General features: G+C 58.2%; 1 protein-coding gene across 4 annotated transcripts in view; it reads right to left on the bottom strand.

Moving 5' to 3' along the window:
- Window positions 1-2940: 2940 nt before the first annotated feature.
- Window positions 2941-24573, bottom strand: part of MAD1L1 (mitotic arrest deficient 1 like 1) — a 314409-nt gene continuing 292776 nt past the window's right edge. For 3 of the 4 annotated variants that reach the window (XM_024763472.1, XM_024763475.1, XM_024763476.1), the window contains one exon: window positions 2941-3239. In XM_024763472.1, coding sequence (XP_024619240.1) covers window positions 3081-3239 — 159 coding nt within the window. In that variant the 3' untranslated portion in view covers window positions 2941-3080. The remainder of the gene's footprint in view (window positions 3240-24573) is intronic. The other variant, XM_024763473.1, reaches the window with a different exon arrangement.

Below are 24573 nucleotides of genomic sequence, written 5' to 3'. Positions count from 1 at the left end.
AACGGGGCTTGTGAACCGCGTGGGGTCACATCAAGTGCAGATTCTGACCCAGTGGGTCCCGGCATTTCTAGGCGGCTCCTGGGGGACACCGCGGGTCGTGGTCCACACCTGAGGCATGAGGAGCTAAAGAAAGCCCGGAGGTTTACTCATTTCCAGAACACGAACCAGGCGCACGGGGAGGGGAGAGAGACGATGCACAGCTCACATCCTTGAGCTGGCGCCTCCGGATGCAGAGGCGGGCCGGGCCCCGGGGGAGGCGGGGGTCCCACGGGGGCCCCGGCAGGCGGCGCTGTCCTCCCTGGGAGCCTCGGGGACGCCGGAAGGAGGCTGTCGCACGCCAAATCCCGCTCCATCCTGGCAATTAAGGTTTATCGCCGTAGCACTAATCCCTTAAAATTAGTCATTAGCGGCTTGACAACCACGTAGCGCTGGTGCCCACTGACGAGCTGGCAGCGGTGGGGTCTCTGCCAGAACCAGAACCTTCCGGGGCCTGGCTCCCCACCCGACTGCACCCAGAGCCCCCCACAGGCGGCGGGGCGGGCAGCTGGCAAACTCAGCGGCATGTGACTGAGCGGACCTGGGAGGATGCTAGGGGGCCGCTGCGCCCCATCCCACCTAGACGCGGCCCCGGGGGTGGGGGGACGGCGCCTCCTGCCCCTCTCCCGGGAGGGAAGTCCTGAAATTCCGTGCAAGCGCTGTCAGCCTGGGGCTGGGTGGGTGGTCCAGGCCGGGGGTGGGCTTTCCACCTGGAAGCGGCCTCAGGGACCCCCCTGCCGAGGAAGAAGGTGTGAGGAGCCCGGGGCAGGGGGTGAGACCCGGTCCCGGTGCTCACGGGAGGCTGGGCCTGGGGAGGCTTGGCTGCCGGCCGCCCACCCTGTCCTCCCACAGACACGGGGCCGGGTGCTGGGCGGGGGCCCAGCGCCGCTACTGCAGGACCCGGGCAGGGATTAAGTCTCAGGAGGTGACATGAGGCCAGTGACGTGTGGCCCTGAGGGACCCATGGCACGTGAGGGGCAGTGGGGAGGGCTGACCTGGCCTTGGGGCCACGCGTCGCCAGTGGGAGTCAGGGCCGTGGCACGAGCGCAACCCCTCCGCCCCCAACCCTCCGGCACGCGCCTCTCCCGCCAGGGATCCTGGAGTTCAGTTCTGGCCTTGCAACCGAAACCACCACGCTCGGGGGTGCCTGCCCGGCCCGCGCACCCCCTCGTGGGCCCTGTGGTGACCCCTGGGCAGAGATCACGAGCTTCCGGCCTGGCCTTCTGGCCAGGGTGACCCCACCAGCCGGGCCATCTCAGCAGCAGCCGGCCGCTCCCGCCTGCCCTGAGCGGGGACTGGCTACGTCTGCCCCATCTGGGAGCCGCCCTCCAGCAGGTGCCGTCTGCGTGCCGGGCGCACACAAGGGCCTCGCGGTGCGTTTGTGTGGGCTGACGATTTTGAGTCAAGTTCTGACCTGAGCCTTTTATCACTGGCCTCTGAATTCAGCGATTTCACACGGGAGGCAAGCTGGGGCCAGGCCTGGGACACAGCCTCCGCCATACGGGGGTCCAGCCCCAGCCCTCCACGGCGCCGGGGACGGGGGCAGAGTCGAGACAAGGGCCTGGTCCCCCACTCACAGGCTGGGGCCCAACATCATCTGTGGGACGTTTGCTCCCACAAAGCAGCAGGGAAGCGCCACTGCGGGTTTGGGGGTCCCGACAGAGGGAGGGAGACGGACGAGGCCCCTCCCCACCAGCCTCGCAGGGAGGGGCTCAGAGCCCGAGACACGACTTCACTCTGCTGGTGTGTCTGTGGCACCGGGAAGGGGGCCGCTCCAGTGTGGAATGAGGGGTGAAGGAAGGTGCACTCTGACGTCTGCTGGAAAACCCCCAACTGGGGGTCTTCATTAAGCGCAGGACCCCCGGGACCCCCGCCTGGCTCGGTGCCTTCCCCCCGATTCGTGACGACAAAGAAACATGGAGCCTCGCTCCTCCCCTGCGAGATGGCGCCGAGGGCGCCCAGAGCGTCTGAGGGGGTGAGGAGAGCAGGACGCCCCCAGCCGGACCAGAGTCCAATTCCGAGCAGCCTTGGCCCTGGGAAGCCAGTCTGCACGCCGAGCCTGTCTTCTCATCTGTGAAGTGGGGACGTGTTGGCCGTCAAAGCAGCCGGGGGGCTCTGGGTTCCGGGCCTGTGCTGACCTTGCTGTGACCCTGGGCCTGGCTGGGCCTTGTCTGTCTGGGCACCCATTCACAGACCGAGCTCCAGAGTGACTGTGATGGGGGTGGGGTGTGAAAGGCAGGGGGTCGGGGCAGCCCCCGACGCACAGGCCACACCTCCCAGGGCTCTGGGCTCTGCAGAGGGACCCAATGCTGGCCCTCCCCACCCACCTCCCCTGACCATGGCCTGGAGACCTGCCGTGGGGCAGCACTGTAGGTGAGGCTACGCCCGAGGCCGCCCCCACCCACCCTGCCGGGCTCCAGGGGTACCCACCGCCACTCCTGCGACAGGCACACAGGGCGGGGACGTGAGGACAGCAGGGGTGCCGAGCTGTGTGCGTGGAGGGAGCCCGTCAGCCCAGGGGCTCAGACACACACACAGTGAGCCGGGTGGGGGCTGAGGGAGCCTTTATTTCACACGCGCCGGGAACTTCGCCGGCAGCCCAGGTTCACCCACCAGCTCCAGGCACGGCCAGGCTTGAGCACGGTGTGATAGGGGCGCCTGGGGGAGGGGACAGGAAGCCAGTCCAGAGCACTGCCCCTGAGGTCCCCCACCGCTTCCCCCTACCTGCTCTCCAGGACGGAGGGTGACGAAGTGGTGGCCTGTCCCTGCAGAGCGGCCGTGAGCCCAGGGGTCGGGGAGGGGCACCCCTGAGCCGCTTAACCCTGCCGGCCAGAGCTGTGCACAGGTGGCTGGGGGGCACGCAGGAGTCCCCATCAGGCCCTGACGCTCACGGCCATCTGGGCAGGAGGCCGGGCCCTGTGGATGGGGTAGCTGGCCTGGTGGGGCTGGGACCCCAAGCGACAGGCCTGAGCGGGCTGCCGCCGGCTCCCTCGTCCGCCTTCGGAAGTTGGGGGCGCAGCCGGCGCGGGGCGGGGGGCCGCAGGCTAGGCCACGGTCTGGCGGCTGAAGAGGTCAAGGGTGAGGGCGCTGAGGAAGGCGGGGATGCTGTCCTGCCGCAGCAGGTACAGCTCGATGAGCTCCTGCGCCGTCCGGGAGAACTCCGTCTCCAGCAGTTGCATCTTCGTGCCCGAGGGTCCCGCGGCCTGCAGGGTGGGTGGGAGACACAGGAGATGCCGTTAGCAGGTGGGCCCTGGGCGGGTCGCCCCACTCAATCCCCCGTTGCCCCAGGCTCCAGACGCGGACGGGCCATCTGCCCAAGTCCAGGCACATCCCCCCAGGCGAGGCTGTTTCTCGGGCCTCCTGGGTGGTGGGTCTCACCCACGCTTCTGGAACCTAGAAGCCAGGATGGGGGTGTGCACGCCAGCTCACCAGCTCCTCCGGGTCTGTCCACCCTCAGACCCGAGCCCTTGTGAGGACGCTCTGTGCCGGGCGTGAGGGCCCTGTGACAAGCCACGAGGCTGCAGGCGCTCCGAGGTGGGTCTCACGCTGCCCCGTGTGCCAGGGGGATGGCCGAGGGGCCGCTGTGTCAGGGCCTCTCACCCACTGTCCTCGGGCGCTGCTGCACGTCAGGGCTCTCTGTCATGGCGGCGGGGCTGCCTCTGGAGTCCGCTAATACGAGTTCAAATCCAGCCCCTTCTGGCTGTGAGGCCTCGGGCATGGAACGGAGGGGCTCCCAGCTGAGGGCACCACTGGGAGCTAGCCCACTTGGTGGGGCTTGCTGAAGGGCGGCAGGTGGGGGGCCAGGCAGTTCTGGAGAACCCGAGAGAAGCCAATTCCTTTCACTACTTCTTTACGTAAATGCGCCACCTGTGACTGGGGAGGTGCCACGAAGGAAGACGGGCCTGTCCCCCAGTGATTCAGAAGACCAGCCTTTAAACACCGTGTGTGCCACACGGTGGGACCCCAAAACTAGCTGGTCAAGCCCTCACGTGCAAGTGGGGAGACCGAGGCCCAGATGGCTCAGGGCTGGCCTGGGTCACAAGGCAGGTGTGAGCAGGGCCGAGCCCAGGGCAGGTGCTCCCGGGGGTGCAGGGCAGCTGGGGGGTGGACAGAGGCCCGAAGGTGCCCAAACACTTGCGCAGGGCTCACGGGGAAGCCCCTCCCTTCCTCGGGCAGGCCTGCGGCAGCTCTCAGACCCTAGATGGCGCCCCGACGTGGGCCTCACCTGCCAGCAAGCCCGTCCCAGGTGAGTTAGGACCCCCGGGGTCTGCCTGCTGGGGGCGCAGGCCTGGGGAGAGGCCGTCGTACACCAGACAGAAGCCTGTGGCCTACGACCCTGTCCAGCAAGGCAGTGGTGCTGACGGGGCAGCTCAGGGGAGTCAGGAGGCGAGCAGGGTGGCGGCCACCGTGGGCCAGCCCCCCACTTGTGGAACGAACACCTGCCCACCCTGCCCAGTCAGCTCCACCCCTGATGAAGGCCACCACTCCACTTGGGGAATCCCAGGCTGGAAGGGACACACCCGGTGACACGCACACGCCCCATGGGAGAGCCCCCTCCTTCCCAGGCAGCCGACTAGGAAAGGCTTCTTCCCGCCGACCCCCAAACTCGCCTGCCAGCCGGAACCCTGGCTCCGCCTTGGCGGGCGCCCGCTGCACCAAGATTCCTGTTAACGGCCACCAGAAAGTGGAGCAGCGCCGCCTGCAGCCCACCCACGCGGCGGCCCATGCTCGGGGGAAGGTGGACACGCTCCTCCCGGCCCACGGAGACCCTGAGAAACGGCCCCCGCCAAGACACACGCCTGATAAATGACTCGTGTGCAGGGCCCACCGGCAGCTCTGACCACTCAACAGCAGGAAGACAAATGACCCGGTTAAAAAGCGGGCGAACAATCCGAACAGACCTTTCCCCCCCAAGGACGCAGACAAGTGGTCACACCACCCTGTCTTTAGGTTCCCCGAGGACGCAGACAAGTGGTCACACCACCCCGTCTTTAGGTTCCCCGAGGACGCAGACAAATGGTCACACCACCCCGTCTTTAGGTTCCCCGAGGACGCAAATGGTCACACCACCCGCCGTCTTTAGGTTCCCCGAGGATGCAGACAAGTGGTCACACCACCCCGTCTTTAGGTTCCCCGAGGACGCAGACAAGTGGTCACACCACCCTCTGCCTTTAGGTTCCCCGAGGACGCAGACAAGTGGTCACACCACCCTGTCTTTAGGTTCCCCGAGGACGCAGACAAGTGGTCACACCACCCCGTCTTTAGGTTCCCCGAGGACGCAGACAAATGGTCACACCACCCCGTCTTTAGGTTCCCCGAGGACGCAAATGGTCACACCACCCGCCGTCTTTAGGTTCCCCGAGGATGCAGACAAGTGGTCACACCACCCCGTCTTTAGGTTCCCTGAGGACGCAGACAAGTGGTCACACCACCCCGTCTTTAGGTTCCCCGAGGACACAGACAAGTGGTCACACCACCCCGTCTTTAGGTTCCCCGAGGACGCAGACAAGTGGTCACACCACCCCCTGTCTTTAGGTTCCCTGAGGACACAGACAAATGGTCACACCACCTCCTGCCTTTAGGGAAGCGCAAATGGAGCCCACGGTGAGACCCGCCTCAGGCCCGTGAGGACAGCTGTAACCCGGGCGACACGGTGCTGGGAAGGACGCGGGGAAGTAGGAGGGCGGGCACGGTGGGCGCTGCGCAAACAGTCTGGCGGCTCCTCATGAGTGAGCCACATGACCCAGCAATTCCACTCCTGGGTATGTGCCCGGGAGAAGTGAGAACACATCCACACAGGAACTGGTACAGGAATGTTCACGGCAGCAACGTTCAACGCAAGTCGAAACGCAGAAACCCCCGACAGGCGAACAGGTGAGTGCAGTGCAGCCACGGAAGGAACGACGCTCTGTACACACGACACCATGGACGACCCTCGAGGGCACACGCCAGGGCAGAGCCCGTCGGCGTGACTCCACCCGCTCTGGCGAGTGCCACAGCAGGCAGAGCCGCCGAGACGGGGGCTGGGACGGGGGTTGGGGAGGGAGAAAGGGGAGCGACTGCCGGTGGGCGTGGGCCTTCTCTGTGGCGGATGAAAACCCTCTAGCGTCAGGTGTGGATCACACTTCAGCAGGGCCGTCTGCAACTAAAGGCTCCCTTCTGCCCAGCAGCCCAAGGGTGATCCCCCGGCGGGCCCAGCAGGGCAGGAGGAGGCCTGACAAGGTGCAGGCCTGGATGTGCCACGGAGCGGGGCCCTCCAAGACCCCAGGGAAGGAGCGGGGGCATCTCGGAAGGAGCTGGCTCCAGCTCTGCATCGGCCTGCCCCTGCCCTCCGACCCACGACCCTCCCGAGCGGCCTTGGAGCTCTCGGTGCCGAGGCTATCTTGTCTGTGTGCCGTCTCACTTGGCCCCGGCCCCCCCGCGGGCGGCCGGCCCTGCTCCGTTAACACATTTAGCCTTGTCATAATGGTCCAACACAGACCGTTTTCAAACAAAAATAAGAGAAACCACTCTGACCTTTACCAAGAAAATCCTTTAATTTCTGCCTTCTGCTCTTGACTCTGAGTATTTTTCCCTAAATGTCAGAGGGGCAGGTTGTCAGCTGTCGGCTCAGCACAGGCTGGGTGGGGGGTTAGGGGGTGGAGGGAGTTGGGGGCCCGAAAGGGCAGCCGAGTCTCCTGGCTGTGCAGTGGTTAGGGGCAACCCCGGCCCGTCCTCCTCTGCCCAACCTGGCCCTCCCTCAGCCCCCTGCTCCCCCGAGAGGCGGCCTTCCGCTCCGACTTAAACTGGGGGTCCTCCGGGCGCCTCCCCAGGCCCCTGCAGGCTCTGCATGTGGGTCAGACGCACCTCGCGGTGTCTGCACCGGGGCTGCCACTCCCGACGAGCAGGCCTGGCTCAACCCTGACCAACAGGGAGCTGCCTGGGACGCCTTGTCTGCCCGCGGGCATCGCCCGGTGCTCACCCCGCTGCCGGGCAGTTCTGGGCACCCGGCCGCCCTCAAGACCCAGAAGCAGGGCTCAGTGCTTCTCTCTCATCTCGACCCACGTCCAGGCAACCCCCCACGGCTCCCGGCTGCTCCCCTGACGTGCCCGGGGCCGGGTCCCGGTTCTGTGGATCTGCCGTGTTCCCAGGACGTGCCCATCAGCCTGCGTTCAACGCTGCCTGGTCCCTAGGTACCTTGTACGGCACTCTGATTAGGAGCTGTTCACTTAAAACCAGAGCGCGGTTTTTAAAAAGGCAAACTGCCCAGTAAGATGTGCTGACCATGCTGGATGGGAGGTGTCAGGCGTGTAATAAAAGCGCCCGGCTTGAGGGGCACGTGGGACCAGGTCAGCCCAGTCCAGGGGGTGGCCCGGCCTCAGGCCCAGCCCGCTGCCTGCCCTCCGAGGTGACCGGATGCAGCACACACTTCTCTCTGCCTGGGGAGGGTGAGGGTCCTGCCTGGATTAGCCACGCGGAAATCGAAGCACCCCCGTCTTCAGAACGGAGTCAGGGCTTCTCAAGCCGGGAATCTAACACACCCCAAGTGCTTTCACGCACTCACGTGCTGATCTGGGGAGGGCAGCTTGCCCCGGCCAGCCAGCGTCCTCTTGAAATTTCTGCGCTTGAGAACGCCCTGGAGCCGGCACTGGGGGTGCCCCTCGGGCGCCCGCCGTCCCCCGCGCAGCACAGCCTCCCTCCAGGGCATCGGAACAGGAGCGCGGCTTGGGGAGCTCACAGGGCTAAGATGAAAGGTGGTTCATTACGGTTTTCTGAATTCTCCGCGGTTTTACTATGACTGCACATACTTGTAATCAGTAAAAACAATATCTAAATTACATCCACAAGGCCTGACAGCTTTGAGAACGCGCAAATACACACGGCGTCCCTGCTACAGGCACGTGCCGACGTGTGGCTTCACCAGCTCCCAGGCCGGGGCCCGAGTGGGGCCCGCGGTGGGGACACACGGTGTCTGGGACTGGGGCTCGTGGGACGCCCTGCCACGGTGCCGTCACCACCTGTCGGCCTCCAGGGCTGGGGTGAGCTTCGCGGGGATTGGGGGTGGACACCTGGCTGGCTTCCTCCCCAGATCCTCCCTGCCCGTGGGAGGGCACCTACGGGGGTGCCCCCGCCCGCCCCCCGTGTCCTGGGCCGCGGGTGACACCCAGCGTGGCGGCCGGCGGCCTGCAGACGCTGCGGAAGTCTCTGCACCGCCTGCCCACCTGTGTTCCTCGGAGAGATGCGCGCACAGCCCCCCTGGCTCCCTGAGAGCCTGGCCCCGTGGAGCCCTTCTCGCCGGCCATGAGGACGAGCTCTCCCGGCCCACTCGGGCTGCTCCCTCCCCGCCTGGTGCCTCGGGGCCCCTGTCCCAGCCGCATCCCTGTCACCTCCAAAGCCTGGTCAGCCTCCCACTCCGAGAGCAGATGCCTCCGTACCCCCGCGAGGCCGGCCGGGCGTGGCTCCCAGACCAGGGGCGACTGGGGGCGGCCGCTACGCTCTGGGTCCCTGGAGCCCAGGGCAGGCAGCCCCGGGAGGCCCAGGCAGACGCTGATGCGTGCGAACAAGCAAGGGACACGGTGGCAAGTGGGTCAGGACAACTTGGCCAGAAGCTGAGAGCGCTGTCCCGGCACGGAGTTCCAGGGAACGGAAGCTGGCAAAAAAGCATGTCCAGCGAAATAGCTCACCCAATTATCCCGCTTAATTGTACTGAAAAAGCATCTAAATACTGCATGCTCTAATTATACCAGCGTTACTGGAATTCACCGTCCCCAGCTAGGGGTGACCTTTCCCAAGAGTGATTGTGGGGGGCAAGGCCGGGCACCCCAACAGTTGCAGATCCGTCTCAACCCACAATTATTATTATTCTTCTTCTATTTATACAGCCCTCCATCTTCCTAGATGCTCCGTTTTAGATCCACACGCAGCTGTTCCTGCAGCCTCACGAGGGGGGAGGGCGCACGCGGGGCATCGAGGCCCCGAGCGGTCACTTCCAGGAACGCTGCCCCTCACAGGTGGGCGCCCGAGGCCTCCTTCCAGGAGGTTCCTGGGGGCAGAGGCCCGTGGACACGGGAGGTGCGAGTGGGGGTGGGCACCACAGAGCCAACCGCCTCCTTCCCACGTTCTCAGGGGGCAGGGGCCAGAGAGGACCCAAAGGTCTGGCTCCCCCGATCCTGGGCCAGCCGCCCCCCTGGGCCCCCGCCTCCTCCGTCAAGTGGGCTGGGCCACGTGTCCCCTCCAGCCCTCATCCAGGAAGCCTGCCCCTCCTTGCTCCCCATCGAGACAAGTCACACAGCCTCGGAGTAATTTTGTGGAGCCCACGGGGGCGGCGGAATCATGTGAAGAGCGATATGGCTGGAGGACCGGCAGCGACGGAGTCGGGAGCTGGGCTCACCGCCGGCTGCTCTCCTGTCTGCTGTGTGACTGTGGCCACATCACTTCACCTCTCTGGGCTGGACTTTCCTCAATTTAAGGGGGGACGCGTGCCTGTGTTCCCACCCCAGAGGGCTGCTGGCGGGCTCAGATGATAACACCTGTCAAAACGCTCGGCAGGCTCCGGGAGAGGCGGGGAGATTTACCCACCTGCCTGAAACAACCAGAGAAATGAGACACAAACACGCAACAGTGCTTTCAAGTCCTGGGACACGTGGGAATGAGGGGCACGGTCCCGGGAGATGGGAAGCAAGCCCTGTGACAGCCCCGTTCACCCCTCAAGAGACTTTCTGGGCACGGTGAGGGAGAGGCCCAGGCAGAGCCAGTGGACTCTCTGAGCTGAGAGTCTGGGGAGACCCAGGTGGCCAGAGGGTGCAGGACAGAGTGTCCGACAGGAGAGCCACGCCTGGAGGAAGCACTGAGCAGAGGGTGCCCGAGCACGCATTAGGGTACTGGTCAGCACACAAGGAAGAAACCACCTGAGACCAGGAAAAAATACCCACGGGGGTCAGAGCAAACACCACCCCGCAGGAGAAGCTCACACGGCTGGAGCAGTGCCCGTCCTCAGCAGCCACCCCCGAGAACCCCACCGCCACAGGGTACAGGAGGGTCTCCCCTCCATACCAGCACGGTCACCCTCGACTACATGCTGCTCTGGTCCCGCTCACAATTTTTTTTTGCCACACCTGGCGTCTTGCGGGATCTTAGTTCCCCAATCGGGGATCGAAGCTGCGCCCCCTGCAGTGGAAGCGCAGTCTTAACCACTGGACCGCCAGGGAAGCCCCTGGCTCACAGCTGAGACCTGAAAGAATCTGCTTCCAAGTAAGTAACACCCCTGAACAAAGTTTGGGAGCTGTCACAGGAAGACAAAAACACCCAGCCCCCAAAGGGAAGAAATTCACCGCGCCTGGCACCCATCAACGATGAGCGTGCAAACGTCAGGGGAATATGATTCCCAGGGAAGAGGAAAAGCCATCGACTGAAACGGATCCGGCCCTGATACTGATGCTAGAGCCAGCAATGACGTTAAATCAGCTGTTATAACTTATTCCAGGTGTTCAGAAAGCTGACGATGTAAAAGATACAGAAAAAGCGAAACTGAACTTCTAAAGGTGAAGACTACGGCGTATGAGATGAAAAGTGTCCTGGGTGGGATTAATGGCAGATCGGATGTGGGGGAAAAAAGTTTAGTGAACCCGAAAACAGAAACAGAAACCGTTCAATGAAAGAGAGAGGAGAAAAGAATGAAAGAGAAAGAACCACACACGCGAGAGCGAGCCTTGGGGCCCTCGAGGGACACACCACACGTGCACCTGAGCCCCCGAAGAGGCCGAGACGCGCGTGCAGGCGGCTTCCGAGACGGCCCCCAGTGACCCTGCCTCCTGGCACTGGCGTCCCGCGCAACCCGCTCTCCTAGAGTTTGATGGACTCTGAGTAAAAAGTACGGCACAAATGATGGGGCGTCACTTGTGAGGGGGTGTCACAGTGGACGGTGACTGACCTGCTCTCACTCTCTGCTTCTTGCCTCTGGTGAAGCACGAACCAGAGAAGCCGTGACCCACCCACATGACGAACTAACTGAGTTCTGCCCACACCCACGGGAGTGAACTCAGGGGCTGATCCCCTCCTGGTAGGGATGTGAGGTGACCGCAGCCTGCGAGAGGCTCTGAGGAGGGGGCCGGGCTAAGTGCGCTCCATTCCTGGCCTCTGGAAACTGAGCGACTAAGTTTGGGGATAATCTGTTATTCAGTGATGGATGACCAATACAGGGGGACAGAAAAAATAACAGCCCAAAACATTTGAATGGGATGAAAATTAAGCTGGCAGATCCAACAAGTTCAATGAACCCCAAGCACAGAAAAATACATGAAGAAAATGACACCAAAGTACATGGTAATGAAACCACCCAAAATCAATAATGAACATTTTTAAAGCAGCCAGAGAAAAACACACGTGACCACAGAACAAAGAGGGGCCGAAAGCAGATTTCTCACGGGGAACATGGAAGCCAGGTGGCAGTGGGACAGTGTCTGTAAAGCACAGAAACAACAAACGAAACCCAGTCAACCCAGAATCGTACCCGGTGAAAATGACACGTGGGACCGGAAAAACCCTATTATCGCCAGCTGACTGACACTACAAGAAATGCTGAAGGAAGCCCTTCACAGAGAAGGAAGATGAAGGTGGAAATGTGCGTGTACACAAGAAGAATGAAGAACACCGCATTCCTTCAACGCACAAGGAGTGGAAGCTACATATGAGGTACGTGAGAAAACTTAAAGTATCTTCTAAACACCTCTGAAAGGTGACTGACTATTTAAACAAGAACTATAACTATATAGTTTTTATTATATATATTTTATATACATAATTATATATTTTATTATATATATTTTATTATATATATTATATATATAATTATACATATTTTATATATATTTTATTATATATAATTATATATATTTTTATTATATATATAATTATATAACATATATATAATTTATTATATATAAATTATATATTCATAGCAGTTTATTGTGAGGTTTACAACATGTGTATAAGCAAAATGTATTTCAAGGAGCTGAATAAGGCAGGAAGGAGACAACTGGAAGGTTTATGTGTGTAGCAGGAGAACTGCAAGGTTCTTGGCGTCTACGTGCAGCGATATCATGTCGCTTGAAGTTGACTGTGGTAAGATGTCCACTGTCAGTCCTAAAGCAATCCGTAAAACACCAAGATAAAGTTACAGTTAAGTCACAAAAGGAGATATACGAATTTGTACAAATTATTCAATTAATCTAGGAGAAGGCAGAAAAAGGGGAACAAAGCATAGGACCCACTGAAAACAAATAATGAGACGTGGGCGTAAACCTAATCAGAGCAGTAATCAACTTAAATGTAAATGGTCTGAAGATACCAGTAAAAAGGCAGAGACTGTCAGACTGGAAAGACTTGCAAGGCTCAATTATATGAGGCTCATAAAAAAGTAAAAATATGGGGCTCCCCTGGTGGCGCAGTGGTTGAGAGTCCGCCTGCCGATGCAGGGGACGCGGGTTCGTGCCCCGGTCCGGGAAGATCCCACATGCCGCGGAGTGGCTGGGCCCGTGAGCCATGGCCGCTGAGCCTGCGCGTCCGGAGCCTGTGCTCCGCAACGGGAGAGGCCACAACAGCGAGAGGCCCGCGTACCGCAAAACAACAACAAAAAAAAGTAAAAATATGAAAAAGATAAACCACACTAACGGAAGCCAAATGCTGCAGTGACCATGTTGACACCAAACAACTTAGATTCAGAGCAAAGAACATCATCAGGGAAAAAGGCCATTTCAGAACAACAAAGGGATTAATCTATACACGAAATAAAGACCAACAGAAATGCAAGAAGGAATAGACAAATCTATAATTATAGTCAGAGATCTCAACACCTCTCTGTCTACTGAGAGAAAAGGAAGATAGAAAACGAGCAAAGATATAGAAGATTTGACAATACTATAAAAAAACCCGACCTCACATTTATGGCATACTCCAGAATACAAATTATTTCCCAGTATATTTACTTAGATAGACCACATTCTGGACCTTAAATTTCAGTAAATTTAAAAGGATTTATTTCATACAAACTATGTTATCTGACCACAATGAAATTAAATCATTAAGTAATAATAGAAAGCTATCTGGAAATTTTGAAAATATATGGAAACTTAATAATATACTTCTAAGTAACCTATGGGTCAAGGAAAAAATCAAAAGGGAAATTCACACTTTTAAACCGAATGACAATACAAATAAAATGTCAGAATTTGTGGAATGCTGGTAAAACAGAGCTTGGGGGAGAATGTATAGCACAAAGTGTCTACATTAGAAAAGAAGACAGGAGTCAAATCAATACTTTAGCTTCGACCTTGAGGACTTCCCAGGCGGTCCAGTGGTTAGGGCTCCGCGCTTCTGCTTCAGGGGGCACGGGTTCAATCCCTGGTCAGGGAACTAAGATCACACATGCCGCGGCCAAAATTAAACAAATAAATACATAAATAAGAAACTAAAATAAAAAGGGCAAAGTACACCGAAAGTAAGCAGAAGAAAGGAAATAAAGATCAAAGCAGAAATCACTGAAATAGAAAAGCATTAGAAAAAAATGAAACCAAAAGTGATTTTTTTCAGAAGATTAATACAATTGATAAACTGGTCAGATTAATCAGGAATAAAAGAAGACACAAATTACTAGTATCATGAATGAGAGAGGTGACAGCACTACGAATTCTACGGATGTTAAAAGGATAGTAAGGGAACATTATGAACAACTTTTTTGCCAATAAACTTGACAACTTAAATAAAATGGAAAAATTCTTTGAAAGACACCAAAACTACCAAAGTTCACTACAAAGGAAAGAGAGAACCTGAATAGTCCTACGTCTATGAAAGGAATTGAGTTTGCAGTGAAAACCTTCTCACAGAGGAATCTCCAAGGCTGGATGGCTTTCCTGGTGAATTCTATCAAACGTTTAAGGAATAAATAAATACCAACTCTACATAAATTGTTTAGGAAAATGGAAGAGGAGGAATGCTCTCCAACCCATTCTAAACAGAACAGTAAGTAAACGCATGTCCAATAACATACAAAAAAGGTAATACAGGTGGGTTCTATCCCAGGAATGCAAGGCTGGTTTACCGTTAGAAAAAGTAATTCAACATATAAACAAAGTAAAGAAGAAAACCCACAATATCTCAATAGATGCAGAGAAAGGACTTAACCAAACCTAACATGCACACCTCAAAAAATCCCTCAGCAGGTGAGGACCAGACCAGAACTTCCTCAGCCTGATAAAGGGCGTCTCTGACCAGCCCACAGCTGACAGCACACTCAGTGGCTTCAGACGGAATGAGTCCCTTCAGGTTGAACTTGGGGCAAGAATGTTCCCTCTCACCACTTCTACTCAACACTGATCTGCAGGTTCTAGCCAGGGAAATAAGGCAAGAAAAAGAAATAAAACCCTCCAGTTTGGATAGGTAGAAACACAACTGTTGTTACAGATAACATCACTGTCTCTGTAGAAAATACAATAGAACACATTAAAAAGCTACTAGAACTAACATGTGAGGTCAGCAAGGTTGCAATTTTACAGGGCTTCCCTGGTGGCGCGGTGGTTGAGGGTCCGCCTGCCGATGCAGGGGACGCGGGTTCGTGCCCCGGTCCGCGAGGATCCCACGTGCCGCGGAGCGGCTGGGCCCGTGAGCCATGGCCGCTGAGCCTGCGCGTCCGGAGCCTGTTGCTCCGCAACGGGAGAGGCCACAGCAGCGAGAGGCCCGCGTACCGCAAAAACAAAAACAAAAACAAAAAAAAAAGGTCAATTTTACAAAAAAGAACTGTTTTTATATGCCAGCAACAAAAAGAAATTAAAAAACAATTCATGATTGCATCAAAAACATGAAAAACTTAGGAATAAACTTGACAAAAGATGTGAGATACCTGTGCCCTGGAAACGAGAAGACAGCATGGAGAGAGAAACTGTTCACAGGTTGGAAGACTCAATATTGTCAAGAAGGTAATTCTCCCCACGTGATCTACAGCTTCAGTGTAGCCCTAATCAAACCCTAGCAGGCTTCCAGTGTAGGACTTGACAAGCTGGGTCTAAAATCAGTACGGAAGTGCCGAGAACCCAGAGCTCCCCAAACCTTGAAGAACAACTGGAGGCCGAGGCTGTGACTTCAGGGTGGCAGTGTAGGGAGGGGCGGCACAGAGACGCCCGCCGCCCGGCCTCCGCCGACACCCCCCTCCAGTCCTGCTGCTGGATGTGGCCTCCCCTCTCCCAGCCACGAACCCGTGCTGCCCCCCGAGCCCGGCTTGAGCCTCCGCGACACCTCTGCACGACCGTGACACCTGGGCGACGCTCTCCAGTCTTCACGCTGGGCTGCACAAGTGCCGGCAGCACAAACGTCCAATACGATGATCCAGCAGCCACGGGTCTCCCTCCATCGACGGAGCCGCTTGGGCGGGAGTGGGGTTCTCTCCTCTTTCACCCAAGTCGCCTCCCTTTGCTGCTACTGCTGGACACGGGTACACGGACGGCGGGACCCAGGCCTGGCAGTCAGGAGCGGCGGTCTCGGGCACACCCGCTGCGGCCCCCTCGCTTCGGGCAGGTGACGGTCTGCGGGAGCCTGCTCGGTCCGCGTCGGGTCCGCCGTCCCTGCTGGGGGCCGCAGGTGCGCCCGGTGACGTCCAGGGGCCCCAGCCCATGGTGTGCCGCTAGTCTGTGTCAACCGTCCCTCGCCCCCCAGCACCGGATCATGTGCACACTGCCTTGTTTTTCATCTTTGGCTGAAGATCTGATCTTGGAACGGAATTTTCTTTTTTCCTTTTTAATTACTACTTGGTAACATCACCAAGCTGTGAGTTTATGGCTTTGTAGATCTTGTGTTTTTGACACTAATTACTCACAAAGGCTTTTTAAGCTCCATTTCAACTCTGCAACTGCCACGCCGGTAATTAAATAAGAGGAAGCGGTGACAGATTTCAGCCCTTCCCACCTGAGCCCTGGGCTTCCGTGTAGCTGCGGCCCTGAGGCTCCAGCGCGGGAGGCTGGAGGTGGATTCGTCTGGGATTCCAGCCCCAGCCTTCCCCGCTCAGGGCCTGGCTCTGCTCTCCACTCTGGAGCTAAATCACACTGGTGCTCGAAGCAGGACGGGAACCAGAGGTCGACTTTCCCCACAAGGACCCTGAGGCTCCGCACTCGTGGGGTGCCCAGCCTCTGCCCCAGGGCAGCCCTGCCCCCTTCCTCGGGGCTCCCTTGCCCACACAGCCCCTCGGGCAGTCCTCAGACACTTACTGGGCATGCACCGCCGCAGCCGCAGACCTCTGACCCCCCCGTCTTCCCCTGCTCGCTGTGCAGAGGGGAGCAGAGTCGCGAGCCTGGAGGGCAGGGCACGGTGTGCGAGGGTTAAAAGGCCGTGGCCACCTCTGTCCTCCTCTCAGTATGGAAGCTGACTTGGGCGCCAGAATGAGTTTGTTTGGACCCTAAGCTGGAGGCTGGGCTCAGGTCTGCAGGGGTGCCTGGGTGGCAGCGGGCTTGCAGTCACTGCTCCTGGAGCAAACGCAGGCTCCCAGGAGCCCCAGGTGGCAGGGCGGCTGGAAGGGTGGACCTGGTCGTTCCATCAGGACCGTGCAGGAACCTCTGGTAACAGCTTGAGATCCACTGCAGCCAAGGCCCAGCTGCCCGCTAGCCGCCCGCACCCCTGGACAGCCAGCCCAACAAGAAGTGGTCTCCTCTCTCTTCCTGGTAGAACCCAGAGATTCTTTGACGGACAATTAATCAGCCCAACAGGCTCCCACCCTCCCCTTGTTTTCAAGACCCTGGCAGTGCCTGCCCTGCATGGCACGGCTGGATGTGCCAAAGGGTCCAGGGCAGCCAGGCGGGCCGAGGTCCCCAGTGCTCTTCTGAGGGCTGTGGCTCAGTGAGTGGGCTGACTTTATTAGCCCGCCCGCCTCTGACCGTGCTGGGGGCTCCCTTAAATGCATTTGGTTAGTCTCGGTTTTATGTTCTTCATTGCAATTCTATTTTAAGATGCAATTAAAACATCTCATTGCTGAAGTGCATGGTTCCTACTGGGCTCTTTTGCTAACATGGAATCAAAATCAAAGGCAGGTGCGGAGACTCGGGGCGCAGACTCGTTTCTGAGGCAGCAGGTTTGGTCAGGACTGGCCTCCTCGGAGAAAAGGCCGCCGCCCTGGTGAGCCATGTGGGGGCTGAGCTGTGTCCCCCCCAGCACGCGCCAAGGCCCGAGACCTCCCTCCACCTCCGTGCCTGCACCCTGTCGCGTCGGGCGGGTCCTCTCCCAGGGGCTCCGTGCTCGTGCCAGGCGGCGCGTGCAGTCCCAGGTGACAGCTTCTCATGCTGCCCTGCCCTCCAGCTCCACGAGGCTCGCGACTGCCACGCAGCTCAGAGCACAGAAGGGGCGGGGGCACCCTCTGCCCTGGCTAGACGGCATCTCACTGCCAGGATGGACGACGCCAAAGCCACCAAGGGAGGCCCACCCCCGAGGGCGCCCATCGGACGAGTCACTGGCACCCAGGCGTCCACCCACGGCTGGGACCCACAGGGTGTCAGGCACAGGACGAGCACCGGCAAGGGACCGCCAGGATCTGGGGGGTCGTCTGAACCGAGGGCTCCCCCCAGAGAGGCAGCTGGCAGCGAAGGGCTCGCGCTCCCCCAGGCCCCGTCCGGCCTCGGGCCTCAGGCAGGAGATGCTGTGCGCGCACCTGCGTTCACCCGAGGACCGTCCCGCCCTGCCCCCACTGCAGACAATGAGAGCAAAAGGGAGGAAGCACTTCATTCTCTGCACGAAGCGCTCCGACGGACGCCATCTGCGTGTGCGGACGCGCGAGGTGCGTCTTCCGTTCCATCAGCGCCTCACCCCACACCAGGGTGCTCTGCGCTTCCAGACCTGTTTCACGGGCTTGAATTGTATCACGGGATTTCCTTCATCTTGCGATAGGAGAGTTATGTAATGCTGATAGCTCTGCATTTTCATTGACCACATTCACTTAAAAAAAGAAATTTCAAAACATATCCTGCAGTTGATTTGCTCCCTGGACCCAGGAATAGAATACAAATAATCTCCTCAGATCTTGCAGGTACCTTCCTGTGATTTAATCTCGGAAATGAGTTTTTAAAGGACTGTAACGTTCATCTCTGACCTGGGAAAGGGGAATTGCTCTCTTTGGAGTGTGTGAAGACCGCGTTTCTTTCCCAGCTTCGCCGGCCTTTTCTGTCGAGTAAGCACCAACTCCCCCTCAGGACACAGGACACATCCTCACGTGCTGGTGTCGGTGGGCGGCAACAGCAGAGACTGCGCGGCAGCGAGCAGAGGGCGCGGCGGTTTAGGGGGCCCTGCAGAGCTGGTCCTTGAGGAAGGTTCGGAGAGCCCCAGGCATCAGACTCCCTGACCAACATGGCGAGTGGCCGCCCCGCACAAAGCACGCTGGAGGGATCCCGACTCTGACGCCGAGTCCTGGGCTGCGTGGAGCCCGTCCCCACCCCAGGGCAGGGCGGCGCAGACTCAGAATCTGCTCCCAGGACAGACCCCCGGGAACATCGTGTGACAGCGATGGAGAGGGGGGCCACACGGGACCGCTGCTGCGGGCCCGGGGCCTGACGTGACGCGTCCTCAATAAACGTTCAGACGCACGAATCCTCAGCTCCCGCCCCTCGCCTGGGGTCAGCGCCAGGCTCTGGGCCCCTGCTGGGGCAGGCTGAGGTCCCCGGGACTCTCGCTTTCCATCTCGCATGTAGCCGTCCGTCTCCCAAGTGCCGGGCCGATCGGCCTCACGGGGAGTAACAGTTTAACGAGACACCGAGCGGCGCTTTCTGAGCACACCAGGGACAACCGCGGGGAACCCCGGGGCAGCTGCTCATCGTGAGCAGGGAGGGGTCCGGAAATGCTGGCAGGGGTGGGGTGGGGCTGCGGGGACCCGGATGGTGACGGGCCTCTGATGGAGGGGCTCTGCGGCCGGCCCTTTGCCGACGCCCCACACACAACCCGCCACCTTCGCCTGCGTGAGCAGATGAATGTTGCCGTCGTGCCCTCCGCACGCACCTTTCTCACGCTGGCTGCGGCCCAGCGCGTGTCAGGGGTCAGGGCCTGGCCCAGCCTGGTGCAGAGAGCGGGCGGTCGGCGCATGACCGTCAGCCCCGCCCGCCAGCGGTGGAGGCACCCTGGGTGGTCTGCACGCCCGCACGTGGCTCGTGGGCTGAGCCTCACCCCGTGTGTTTTCCTTGACACAGAGCGTTGTTTACAAGCGTGAGCCACTGTTACAAATTCAGGGAATTTAGCATAAATATTGGTTGTTTCCAGCTCCTTTGAACCCTGGAAACCCTGGGCCCACAGGCCCCACGCTGCCACCGGCAGGACACCCGCCCCGAGGCCGAGGGTCACCACCCACGCCGCACTTCCGCCGTGGCCCGTCCCACGGCGGAGAGAGGTTTCCTTGGGCTCGGGCCCACCGGGGCTGGGAGACCAGGCGAGAGAAGGTTCGTGCGGTGTCGCCGGCCCTCCTGCGCGTCACAGGCTGGGCCTGAGCTCTGGAGGCAGGACAGCATGAGGGCTGGGCCCACTTGGGAACACGGTCAGGATTCCACGTGATTCTGGCTCAAGCGAGGACAAGGCCAGAGCCTTGGTGGTGACCTTGCTGCCCACGTCCCCGGAGGATGCCACGCCCCCGTGGCACAAGTCGGGCCACCCGCAGGACACTGGCCCAGGCCTCAGGGGGACAGCCAACAGCTCACACTGACTGTGGTACACAAAATAATCCTCAGTCTGTACGGACAACATGTCACCCTAGGAAAACATGACGACAGACACATCCAACGCTCACAATTACGTCAGCACGCCGTTCCCTCCGTCCTGTCACAACTGTGTGAGTGCAGTAGACCCGTGCCTGTGTACCCGGGCACACACGCAGGCTCACACGCCAGGCAGGCCCGCGTCTGCCCCGCTCAGACGCCCCTGCAGTTGGCGGCACGACCCCGCACAGCAGGGGAAGCCACGCTGACTCGCGTATTTATGCGTCTAAGTGCTTCCGGGCCCTGGACGGCCACCAGGGGAGGGCTGCGCGGGCCCTGCTGAGCTGGTCTCACAGCTGAGAACTGGGGGCAGCTCCTCGGGCAGGACCCTGAGAAGACCCCCGACCTGGGCCTAAAGGGGGACCGAGGACAGACGCGAGAGGACGGGTAGGTCGGGGGGCTCCCGCCTCCCAGCTGGTGGGGAAGGCGACCTGGGCTGCCCTCGGATGCACAGGGCTTCCTACGAGGCGCACACGGGGAGCGGCTGACTTCACGATACACCATGAAATGCTGGACAGGAGGCCACCTCCCCTCCAAGAAGGAACAGCCACGCTCGGTTAGGAAAATACTGCCTAATTTTCTGTCAGAGTGAGTGACCTTACGGGGGAATCTAATTTCCCGAGCGACCTGGCACAGGGTCTGTCCTAACACGACTCCCGCTGGCCTCGTCTGAGTGGCCTTCCTGGGCCTCGCGCCCGGTTCCAAGGCTCCTGGGGGCTCCGACCCACCCCTCGGATTTCCAGGCCACTGTCATTGCTGCCAGGAACCGGGGCGGGGCACGTGGCCATCGCAGCAGAGCCTGGACCTCAGGCCACATGGAGAAGGCTGCTCGTGGAGCCCGTGTCCCGTCTGAGAGGTGCAGGCCCACGGGCCCCCAGTCACGGCTGCGCGGGCCTCACAGGGGCAGACACGTGGGGCGACACCCAGGTCCCTCAGCCTGGCCCAGACAGCCGACATCTGAGAGCAGTCCGGTGACATTATGTGATTTAAAAGCTAATTAAACTGAGTGATATAAAGGATAACAGCCCCAGGTGTTTATTTCCAAAGAGCATTTGGAAGGAAAGGGAGAAAATCTAATAAAAAGCTCTGTGAGGTATTGCATTAGGAAGTAATCACGTTGCTAAATCACTCGGCGTCTGTGGCGGGGCCACTCCCGGCCCGACCCCTGCGCAAGGCCCTTGGGGGACTCGGAGGCAGTGGGAGCGGAGCTGGGGCTCTGAGCACGCGTGTCCCAGCCGCCTGGAAGTAGTGCCCCCAGAGGCAGGCAGACCCCTCACGGTTCACGCGTGCGCCCGTGGGCAGCCCTCGGATTCAGGGGACAGAGGGTGGGGAGAGGCCTCGTGACGGGCACGATGGTGGTTGGGATCCACCGGACAAACATTCACTGAGGTCTTCCATTCCGGGCGTGGGGGCTCCCTCAGGATTAGCAGGGAGCGTGCGGCAGGAGTTCGGGGGACGGAGACACAGACTGCTGCCTGACGGCACGGCCGCCGGGCAGGCCCCGAAACCCGTCGGGTTTGCATGTGCACCGTGACCCTGAGATGTCCCAGACAGGCAGCCCGGGACCAGGACGGTTGGAGGGAGCCCCAGCGGCCTCTGGCTGCAGCCCACCCCCTGCCCGCCGCAGTCCCTCCCTGGAGGGTCTGGCATTCTCCCAGGAGACCGTCGGCACCACCAGGATGGAACTCACCAAAGGGAATCAATCTCCCGTGAGCAGCGTCGCCAGCCACCTGTCAAAGAAGGGCTAGTGCACCTGCCACGGCTGGGGGCCCGGGGCAGTCGGAGCGGGGGACGAGGGGGAGACCCAGCCTCCCCCTGCGCCTGCAGGACACCTTCAGTGCTTGGCTGACGGGCTGAGGGCCACCTCCTCACCCCGTGGGCGGGAGGATGTGGTGCCTCCTGCCACGTCAGGCCTGGTGCCCGAGATCTAGGGTGATCGGTCTGGGCAGGGATGGGCCATGCCCCGCCCCCAGCATCCTCCCCTAGGGCAGCCAGCGGACCAGTCGCTCCGGTGTCCTGACCCCTGCCTCCAGCCTCTCCTCACACCCGCCGGTCACTCCCACGGGGCCCATGTGTTTCCAACAAGCACCTCCCAAGTGCCTGTAGGAGCCCCTGCTGCAGACAGCTCCGGGTGCCTGTCTGGGCAAGGGGGCTGGGGCGGCCAGACTCCAGGACGCCCTGAGGACTCCCTTCTCTCCAACAAGGTCCCCACAAGGACGACCTCTCCAGCATCAGCTTGTGCCAGGGGCTCTGTCTGCGCGGCTCTGAGTCTCCATCCCAGGCGAGGTGACGGGGGAAGGACAGCTGGCTACCCGGCCCTCGCAGGCGGCACCACGCCCTGAGTGCCTGGCGATGCTTCTGGAGGTGGACGAACCATTCATTTTTTAAAATTTATTTAAAAAAATTTTTTTTGAAGTATAGTCGATTTATAACGTGTTGGTTTCTGGTGTCCAGCAAACTGATTCAGTTATACATGCACATATATTCTTTTTCATATTCTTTTCCATTATGGTTTATCACGGATATTGAATATAGTTCCCTGTGCTCTACAGCAGGACCTTGTTGTTCATTTTAAATACAGTAGTTTGTATCTGCTAATCCCAAATTCCTTATTTATCCCTCGCCTATCCCCCTTTCCCCCTTGCTAACCTTAAGTTTGTTTTCTTTGTCCATGCATCTGTGAGTCTGTTTCTGTTTTGTGAATAAGTTCGTTTGTATCATATTTTAGATTTCACATATAAGTGATATATACTATTTGTCTTTCTCTTTTTAACTTGTTTCACTTAGTATGATCATCTCCAGGTCCATCCATGTTGCCGCAAATGGCGTTATTTCATTCTTTTTTACCGCTGTGTAGTATTCCATTGTGTGTAGGTACCACACCTTCTTTATCCATTCATCTGTCCATGGACGTTTAGGGTGCTTCCATGTCCTGGCTATTGTAAATAGTGCTGCAGTGAACATTGGGGTGCGTGTATCTTTTCAAATTATGGTTTTGTCCCGATATATGTAAAGGAGTGGGACTGCTGGATTATATGGTAGCTCTATCTTTAGTTTTTTAAGGAACCTCCATACTGTTTTCCTTAGTGGCTATACCAACTTACATTCCCACCGACAGTGTAGGAGGGCTCCCATCTCTCCACACCCTTTCCAGTGTGTATTATTTGTCGACTTTTCGATGATGGCCATTCTGACTGGTGTGAGGTGATACTTCATTGTAGTTTTGGTTTGCATTTCTCTAATAATTAGTGATGCTGAAAATCTTTTCCTGTTGTACCTGTTGGCCATCTGTATGTCTTCTTTGGAGAAATGTCTATTTAGATCTTCCGTTCATTTTTCGATTTTTTTTTTGTTGTTGTTATTGAGTTGTATGAGCTGTTTGTATATTTTGGAAAGTAAGCCCTTGTCAGTCACATCATTTGCAAATATTTTCTCCCAGTCTGTATGTCGTCTTTTCATTCTGCTTATGGTTTCCGTTGCTGTGCAAAAGCTTGTAAGTTTGATTAGATCCCATTTATTTATTTCTGGTTTTATTTCTACTGCCCTGGGAAACTGATCTAAGAAAAGATTAATACGATTTACGCCAGAGAATGCTTTGCCTGTGTTCTAGGAGTTTTACGTTGTCGTATCTTATATTTAAGTCTTTAAGCCATTTTGAGTTTATTTTTGTGTATGGTGTATTCTAATTTCATTGATTTACATTCAGTTGTCCAACTTTCCCAACACCACTTGCTGCAGGAACTGTCTTTTGTGCATCGTATATTCTTGCCTCCTTTGTCATAGATTAATTGACCGTAGGTGAGTGGGTTTATTTCTTTTCCATTGATCCAATATGTCTGTTTTTGTGCCAATACCATGCTGTTTTGATTACTGTAACTTTGTAGTATTGCCAGAAGTCTGGGAGGGTTATGTCTCCAGCTTTGTTCTTTTCCCTCAGGACTGCTTTGGCAATTCTGGGCTTTTTATGGTTTCATATAATTTTTAGGGTTTTTTTGTTCTAGCTCTGTGAAAAATACCATGGGTAATCGGATAGGAATGTCACTGAATCTGTGGATGGCTTTGGGTAGTACTGGCTGAACCACTCTTATTCCTCACTGGCCCATGACCAGTAGACACAGCCCATCCTGCACAAACATGGCCTCTTAACCAGGCTCCCCAGGTGGGCTCCTGTGCTGATCTAAAGTGCAGACAGGTCAGGCTGCCAGGGAGAGAAAGGAGAGGGAGGCCAAACCAGGAGTGGGAAGGAAGCACTGGAGAGAGAGGGTGCATCCAGGGGGACAACCAGGCCGGGCCTCACCTTGGGGCTGGGTTGGGTTAGGGGACGCCTGTCCCAGGACACTGGCACCCGGTCAGAAGTGCCAGCTTGGCACCCTCTCAGGCTCCCGGTCAGAAACACAGGTGGGGTCCGGGACCTGCAGGTATGGGCTCAGAGGAAGGCTCTGAGGCTGGGCTCCTCCTCCTGCCCTGCACCTGCCAGACGCTGGGGCGAGTCATGGGCGCAGTGTCGGCGCTGGACCCGGCTGCCCTGCAGAGCCCACACCTCCTTCCCTGCTTACATTAATCATGACAGAACAAACAATGGTGTTTTGAAAATGCATGTTTCTATGTGACTGGGTTTTTTTTATTTGGTTGGTTTAACATTTGAAATATAATTTCAACTTGAGTTTCCTCACCATGGGGTTAGGCTGAGGGCCGGGGAAATCATTGCCGGAGCTCCCATCATTAAGGGCGGGGGTCCCAGAGCACACGCACCAGGCCCCTGGGTGTCAGAGCTGGCAGGCTGGCATCAGGGCTG

This window comes from Neophocaena asiaeorientalis, unplaced genomic scaffold (assembly GCF_003031525.2).
Source record: "Neophocaena asiaeorientalis asiaeorientalis breed wild unplaced genomic scaffold, Neophocaena_asiaeorientalis_V1.1 scaffold223, whole genome shotgun sequence".
Taxonomy (NCBI): Eukaryota; Metazoa; Chordata; class Mammalia; order Artiodactyla; family Phocoenidae; genus Neophocaena; species Neophocaena asiaeorientalis.
Note: the sequence above shows the minus strand (reverse complement) of the source record. Positions and strands in the feature narration are given on the sequence as shown.